The sequence below is a fragment of the Symphodus melops genome (genome assembly GCF_947650265.1).
Source record: "Symphodus melops genome assembly, chromosome: 11".
Taxonomy (NCBI): domain Eukaryota; kingdom Metazoa; phylum Chordata; class Actinopteri; order Labriformes; family Labridae; genus Symphodus; species Symphodus melops.
In genome coordinates this window covers 16,418,202-16,426,693 of record NC_136701.1, presented here as the reverse complement: position 1 = coordinate 16,426,693, position 8,492 = coordinate 16,418,202, and the positions used below count along the sequence as shown (strand labels likewise).

Here is an 8,492-nt window from a genome sequence, read left to right as displayed (position 1 = left end):
ATAATCCCTTCATTCAGAAAATCAAGGTTACTATCTTTCTACCCAGTTACATTTCATGTACAGGGTAACTCTTTAATACACCCTGCAAGGAGACTGTGCAGCCCACAATCCAACACATCAATCTGCACTGTTTACATGCCAGCCAGGGCATGGCCCTGCAGGATGCTAGAACCATGTCCTATAGGCAGAACACCCCTGCAAGCTTGTGAACAGAAAGGTAGCACACCCAGAGAGCCCCTTTGTCGACCAATGAGGTTTAGTTTAGTAGGCCCTCAGACGAGGCAGGGCTGTTAGATCGGGCCGAAGGACCAAGTTTAATGAGTTTAGTCATTAACTTCTTTACAGTATAAACAATCGTTCCCAAATATTTATGCAGCTTAATATATTATTTGAAGAGTTAAATAATTAAAACAGGGTTTTAAAGAAGCGATCGCTCAAAAAAGAACAAAGTTTATGACATTCTTTCTTGTATTTTGTACTTTAGGTATTCAACATCTTACTTTGTGTTTGTCTTCCAGCTCCAGTGTCAAAGCCAGCTGTTTCTCAGATGTGTTTGTCTGTAGAACAGATCAGCATCAGCTGCTCCTCTGAGGGAGATGGAGTGGAGTTCACTTTGACTTTAGACGGAAACTTACTCGAGCAGACGAGAGACAACAGCCAGTTCCTGAACAGCAGTAGAGCTAACATACAATCTCTGGCAGGGAATAAAACTACACCAGACAAACCCAGTCTCACACAGGTTACCATCAGCTCACGTGGTCAGCTGACTGGAAACTTAACGTGTATTGTTTGGAACAATGTCAGCAGAGAAGAAACAGTTGTTGAGCTGACAATCTGCCCAGTGCACCATCTGCCAGGTACAGGGGTAACGCTAAAGTTACTATCCTCATTTTGACTGTTTTTTTATTTTTAATTTTTCTAAGTTTGAAGAACATGGGCTGCTGGTTTAGCTCAGTTAGTAGAGCAGGCTGTCCTAAAACAACATTTATATTCAATCAGACATTCCTCATACAGATGCCAAGGTCCTATTTGGAGCCTATTATGTATTTAAAGCTACCATCTCTAATAAAGGAAAAGAGTCAAATAAAATCTGTTACAGAGTCAAAATGTAACTTTTAATGATGACGAAACATCAGCTTAAACACTCGGATGAAGGGGTTAATATTTGACAAACATCTGACGAGCTTTCAAAATGACTCGTCCATGAAAATGCCATCATCTCATTTTGTTTGATATGTTTGTATTTTTTAGAGCATTCCTTCCTTGTTGCACCGGTGGCTATTAAAGCAATCTTATTGGCTGTCCTCCAGGGATGTGTTTTAATCATTCTCCATCACATCCTAAAACCCTCGGCTGTTCATGACGGTGAGTTAAAAAAACGTTCACGTCCTCGTCTTTCTCAATTAGAAACACAAGGACGTTAAGTAAGGTTATTATTTCAATTAATTTTGTATTTGCTTTACATCAATTTGACATAATGGAAAATATTTTTTTGGAATTCCGTTACACCAAAAAAAAGGTAAAAAGCGGACTGATGTCCTCTGAGGCAATTTACTAATCAAAAGCCCTCCCATCCCCCCCCCCTCTCTCTCTCTTAGATGTTACAGACAACCCTGAAGAGGTCATTGTTACACCCATGGAGGAGTAATACAAAAGACAAGGACAACTGAACCCAGTTCCCAGATTTCTACACATCCCTTTGTTTCCAAAAGACTGACATGATACCTGCGCGGTGGAGTCCGTCTATATGAATCTTTTTTGTCTTACTCTTATCTTAAGGTTTATTTTACTGTTAGGTTTGTATTTATATCAAATGTGTTTTTTCTCTCTAAATCAATTTACTTTTTGCAACAAACAACTTTAACCTGCTCAATTTATCCACAGACACAAACACCAGGAGTACACCTTGTGTTTTGAAAAGTTCCTCTCTATATTCTTTTATTTATAATCGTCCAGCACAGCATTAGCATCTGTACAATAACATTATTGAAATGAAGCAAGGACAAGCTTATGTTTTGATTGGAGCAAGACACCTCAGTTTGTGAATTTACAAGAGGGATGTCAGGACAGTTAGCTCGCTCTCTCTCTCTCTCTCTCCCCCTCTCCCCCCCCCCTTCTCTCTCTCTCTCTCTCTCTCTCTCTCTCTCTGTCTCTCTCTCTCTCTCTCTCTCTCTCTCTCTCTCTCTCTCTCTCTCTCTACCTCTCTCTCTACCTCTCTCTCTCCCTCCCTCCCTCCCTCCCGGAAGCTGATATGATTCTGCTCTCTTGGTTTTGATGTGTCTTAGACAACTCTCTAGAAATATCTTTAAAATTCTACAACTGTTTCAAACCATGTTGTCTCTCCCTCCATTTTAAAAAGTGTGATTTTCTTTATCAGAGTGAATACAATTGCCATACTTCTTATTTGAATGCAACACCAGATACAGAGTGACTCTTTGAGGCTGAGGAAGCAACAAGAAATGTTTTAGCTGTGGTTTCAGCTGTTGTTGTATCACATGGTTTGATGAGCTGCAGCGGTTTCCTTGTTAAAGATATTGATCAGATGTGAAATTGTCAAACCTTTTCCATTCTGTGTGAGAACCACAAAGTTGTTGTCTTCATGTGTTCTTTGCAAGATATAAGATTATCATTTCATGAAATAAGTGATCAAACCAGAGCAGGTAATCAAGCTGCAACCTCTGGTGTTGACAAATGAAGGTGAAGCCTTGATCCAAACCCTGCAGCTCGCTTCGTGTCAGCACGAGGCTGCAAACGCTTGAAAGTCACATAAATACCACATGTCACATTAACAGCAGAAATAAACAAAAGTTTATAGACTGCTTCAAAAAACTAGCTGACCTGATAGACAAGCAGGGGTGATATAGCAGTGGGTCAAGACACTAAGAACCCACGTTGGCTCCAGCTCCTATAACCTGTAGGTTGACTGAAGGTTAAGTTGAGACAGCATTTCAAGCATGGCCTAAGTCATCGATAGGACTCCAGAGACACTAAAAGATGGGTGACGCCACTCAGGTTTCGTCCATTAATATTTACAGTCTATGTTCACTGTATTCCAGTTTTGGAATCACTCAGATTTTATAACAAAGACCTAAAACATCTCTTGATCAATTGTTCCCATATCGACACCTTTGTAAACTTTAATTCTGGAATGAAGTACAAGTATTACCAAAGATACATCAGTTCAGAGTTACACAGTATGTAAAAAAAAAAACACAATCAGTAGTTTGTGGAGTATTGAAAAGCTTTAGAGGGATTCAAACTATTAATGCTCATGTGGCAAATAGAGTACAAGAAAGACCTTTCACAGTCTGTAAACAGCACCTTGCTCTCAATGATTAAACAGGTACTCTAAAACATACCAAACCATGTTTAAAAAAACACTTCCTTAAATCTAATTATACACCATCACAAGAAGAAGAGCTTTCACCTGCCCTCAGTCTTAAATAGTGTCAGACATCACTCCTCTGTGAAGCGAGTATGACGACGTTTGATTGCAGGTTGGTTGACTCAGTTCTTTTTTTTTTCTTTTTTTCCTTCCTGTTTCAAAAATTAAATGTAAGCTTCATTTTAGATTCGATGTTTAACTGTATAAATAATGTGACGGTTTTAAGAAGAGTTTTAACTACATTTCATTTATGCTCAACAACAGAAAGACAATGAAATCCCTCTACGTGATCATTACCGCTCTGGCATCAACAGCTCTGGCACAAGGTACACGGGAAAAAAGGTTTTAATATTTAGTCTAAGAGAAAAAAGTGAACCAAAGTAAACAACCCAATTTGAAATTAACTTTAATATTGAAGTTGTAGTTTGGACTATAATATAACACTTATTCTAAAGTATAAATTAAAGTTGACTTGGGCAGCATAATAAACTGAAGAAATACTTTGATGAGATTTATGACTTCATGTTTCAAACTCCTTGTTTTCAGGCTCTATTGAATGTCATTTCCCTGAAGCTAATGGAACTCAGCAATGTTTTGGAGCGGTGGGACAGCTGTTGATCTTTCACCTGCCAAATACTGCAGACACAGAAATAAGATTGACAAAAGACAAGTCCTACTTGATTTTAAAATTAAGGAAAAATCAGATAGAGAAGCAACTTGATGAACATAAAAATCAGTCTGAACTTTTCACCGATGGAAGATTTTTATTGGGAAAAGCAAAAAAGGAATACTCAGGAGACTACACGATGGAAGAACATAGTTTAGATGGGAAGTTATTAAGAAAAGCAAATGTGCCCGTAGAAATTAAAGGTAAGTTGAATTTTATTGATGTTTGTAATAATGATATGTATTTAGTTTAATTATTCTTAGAGTTTGTTATTATGGTTTAAGAAGGTAAAGAGAGACAGAGAATAATGATAGAGAGGTTAAATAAATGTACAATCAACAAAACACTGTTGAACAGAAGACACAAGGAAATAAACTGTATGGAGAGCATGCTTACATAAATAGCTCATCTACGTTACATTTGGCTGACAGCTCTAAAAACGGTCAATGCTCGTCAGCATGCACATGTACAGATGGTTCTGCATATTTGTACTTTTTGTTATCCACTTTTAACATTAATATTTGGTACATCCACCTTTTGCAGTAATTACAATAGCACATCTCTCTGGCACAGCATCAACATACTACAAATTCAAGTCTTTCCTTTGAATGTGTAATAGATCTGTCTAGTTTATTTTCAAACTCGCCCCAAATTTACTCGAGGGGGACGAGGTCCAGACTTCAATTATGTGACATTTACAGTAAAATAGTTTCTCTAAGGAAAATGACTCCTTGTCTAGTCTAGGGTTTATAGAGCATAGTGACTTTGTAGATTTCTTTTGTTTTTTGTTTTGGAGGTATTTTGACTATTAACTATTTCACTATTTCAAAGAGGTGTGCTGCTGTAATTGCTGCAAAAGGTGGACATACCATATATTAAAGTTAAAAGTGATAAAAGTGGATAAAACAGCACAAATATGCAGAACCATCTGCATATTTCATGAACATTATAAAATGAAATCATGTTTTGGAGCTAATGAAAGGTAAATATTTTGAGTGAGTTTAACAATTAAAACAGGGTTTTAAAGAAGCGATCGCTCAAAAAAGAACAAAGTTTATGACATTCTTTCTTGTATTTTGTACTTTAGGTATTCATCATCTTACTTTGTGTTTGTCTTCCAGCTCCAGTGTCAAAGCCAGCTGTTTCTCAGATGTGTTTGTCTGTAGAACAGATCAGCATCAGCTGCTCCTCTGAGGGAGATGGAGTGGAGTTCACTTTGACTTTAGACGGAAACTTACTCGAGCAGACGAGAGACAACAGCCAGTTCCTGAACAGCAGTAGAGCTAACATACAATCTCTGGCAGGGAATAAAACACCAGACAAACCCAGTCTCACACAGGTTACCATCAGCTTACATGGTCAGCTGGCTGGAAACTTAACGTGTATTGTTTGGAACAATGTCAGCAGAGAAGAAACAGTTGTTGAGCTGACAATCTGCCCAGTGCACCATCTGCCAGGTACAGAACGCTAAAGTTACTATCCTCATTTTGACTGTTTTTTTTTTTTTTTTTAAACTTTTTCTAAGTTTGAAGAACATGGGCTGCTGGTTTAGCTAATGTTTCAAACTCCTTGTTTTCAGGCTCTATTGAATGTCATTTCCCTGAAGCTGATGGAACTCAGCAATGTTTTGGAGCGGTGGGACAGCTGTTGATCTTTCACCTGCCAAATACTGCAGATACAGAAATAAGATTGACAAAAGACAAGTCCTACTTGATTTTAAAATTACGTCAAAATCAGATAGAGAAGCAACTTGAGGAACATAAAAATCAGTCTGAACTTTTCACCGATGGAAGATTTTTATTGGGAAAAGCAAAAAAGGAATACTCAGGAGACTACACGATGGAAGAACATAGTTTAGATGGGAAGTTATTAAGAAAAGCAAATGTGCACGTAGAAATTAAAGGTAAGTTGAATTGTATTGACGTTTGTAACAATGATATCCATTTAATTTAATTATTCTTAGAGTTTGTTATTATGGTTTAAGAAGGTAAAGAGAGACATGTGACATGATCATGGCATCCATTAAACAGTTTGGCCACATTAAAAGTTAGTGCATTTGTAATATATTAATAATAATTGACTTGGCTAAATTTGACCCTCTCGGACTCTTTTTTGATGTGTGCTTTCAAAGAGACAGTAGAATTAATCATGATGCCCAGATACTTAAATTGCAGCACGATACGAATGTTTTGACCAGGAAGTTGGAAATCCCCCCTGAAGTACTGACTGGTTGATTAAGTTAGTTAAGAAGGCTTCCTTAAAACAAATGTTCTATTTCATCAGGCATTCATCTTTTGCCTTAAAAGTCTTAAAAGTGGATAAAACAGCACAAATATGCAGAACCGTCTGCATATTTCATGAACTTTATAAAATGAAATCATGTTTTGGAAGTAATGAAAGGTAAATATTTTGAGTGAGTTTAACAATTAAAACAGGGTTTTAAAGAAGCGATCGCTCAAAAAAGAACAAAGTTTATGACATTCTTTCTTGTATTTTGTACTTTAGGTATTCAACATCTTACTTTGTGTTTGTCTTCCAGCTCCAGTGTCAAAGCCAGCTGTTTCTCAGATGTGTTTGTCTGTAGAACAGATCAGCATCAGCTGCTCCTCTGAGGGAGATGGAGTGGAGTTCACTTTGACTTTAGACGGAAACTTACTCGAGCAGACGAGAGACAACAGCCAGTTCCTGAACAGCAGTAGAGCTAACATACAATCTCTGGCAGGGAATAAAACTACACCAGACAAACCCAGTCTCACACAGGTTACCATCAGCTTACATGGTCAGCTGGCTGGAAACTTAACGTGTATTGTTTGGAACAATGTCAGCAGAGAAGAAACAGTTGTTGAGCTGACAATCTGCCCAGTGCACCATCTGCCAGGTACAGGGGGAACGCTAAAGTTACTATCCTCATTTTGACTGTTTTTTTATTTTTAATTTTTCTAAGTTTGAAGAACATGGGCTGCTGGTTTAGCTCAGTTAGTAGAGCAGGCTGTCCTAAAACAACATTTATATTCAATCAGACATTCCTCATACAGATGCCAAGGTCCTATTTGGAGCCTATCATGTATTTAAAGCTACCATCTCTAATAAAGGAAAAGAGTCAAATAAAATCTGTTACAGAGTCAAAATGTAACTTTTAATGATGACGAAACATCAGCTTAAACTCTAGCTCTTTCTGTATCTTGAACACTCGGAGGAAGGGGTTAATATTTGACAAACATCTGACTAGCTTTCAAAATGACTCGTCCATGAAAATGCCATCATCTCATTTTGTTTGATATGTTTGTATTTTTTAGAGCATTCCTTCCTTGTTGCACCGGTGGCTATTAAAGCAATCTTATTGGCTGTCCTCCAGGGATGTGTTTTAATCATTCTCCATCACATCCTAAAACCCTCGGCTGTTCATGACGGTGAGTTAAAAAAAACGTTCACGTCCTCGTCTTTCTCAATTAGAAACACAAGGACGTTAAGTAAGGTTATTATTTCAATTAATTTTGTATTTGCTTTACATCAATTTGACATAATGGAAAATATTTTTTTGGAATTCCGTTACACCAAAAAAAGGTAAAAAGCGGACTGATGTCCTCTGAGGCAATTTACTAATCAAAAGCCCTCCCATCCCCCCCCCCCCCCCCCCCTCTCTCTCTCTTAGATGTTACAGACAACCCTGAAGAGGTCATTGTTACACCCATGGAGGAGTAATACAAAAGACAAGGACAACTGAACCCAGTTCCCAGATTTCTACACATCCCTTTGTTTCCAAAAGACTGACATGATACCTGCGCGGTGGAGTCCGTCTATATGAATCTTTTTTGTCTTACTCTTATCTTAAGGTTTATTTTACTGTTAGGTTTGTATTTATATCAAATGTGTTTTTTCTCTCTAAATCAATTTACTTTTTGCAACAAACAACTTTAACCTGCTCAATTTATCCACAGACACAAACACCAGGAGTACACCTTGTGTTTTGAAAAGTTCCACTCTATATTCTTTTATTTATAATCGTCCAGCACAGCATTAGCATCTGTACAATAACATTATTGAAACGAAGCAAGGACAAGCTTAAGTTTTGATTGGAGCAAGACACCTCAGTTTGTGAATTTACAAGAGGGATGTCAGGACAGTTAGCTCTCTCTCTTTCTCTCTCTCTCCTCCTCTCCCCCCCTCTCCCCCCCTTCTCTCTCTCTCTCTCTCTCTCTCTCTCTCTCTCTCTCTCTCTCTCTCTCTCTCTCTCTCCCTCCCTCCTGCCCTTCCTCCCTGAAGCTGATGTGATTCAGCTCTCTTGGTTTTGCTGTGTCTTAGACAACAACTTATCTCTGCAGTTTCTGAAAGGGTTTTTTTTTTTCGAAACAGTTGTTTTCTTATGATGCACAAAGGGCTCAGGCACAGTTTAAATTGAGTCGGTTCAGTAAAGTCCTCGCACTCGCCTAAATTCTTGCG

At 38.0% G+C, this 8,492-nt stretch overlaps 1 protein-coding gene across 1 annotated transcript; it reads left to right on the top strand.

Annotated features, from left to right (window-relative positions):
* Positions 1-5,891: 5,891 nt before the first annotated feature.
* Positions 5,892-8,189, top strand: LOC306831200 (uncharacterized protein; the record flags this gene model as incomplete). The annotated part of the gene is made up of 4 exons (XM_079355148.1): positions 5,892-5,955; positions 6,592-6,930; positions 7,349-7,462; positions 7,705-8,189. 4 exons carry the CDS (start codon positions 5,892-5,894, stop codon positions 7,752-7,754), a joined length of 567 nt encoding a protein of 188 aa, XP_079211274.1. The 3' UTR covers positions 7,755-8,189.
* Positions 8,190-8,492: the final 303 nt, after the last annotated feature.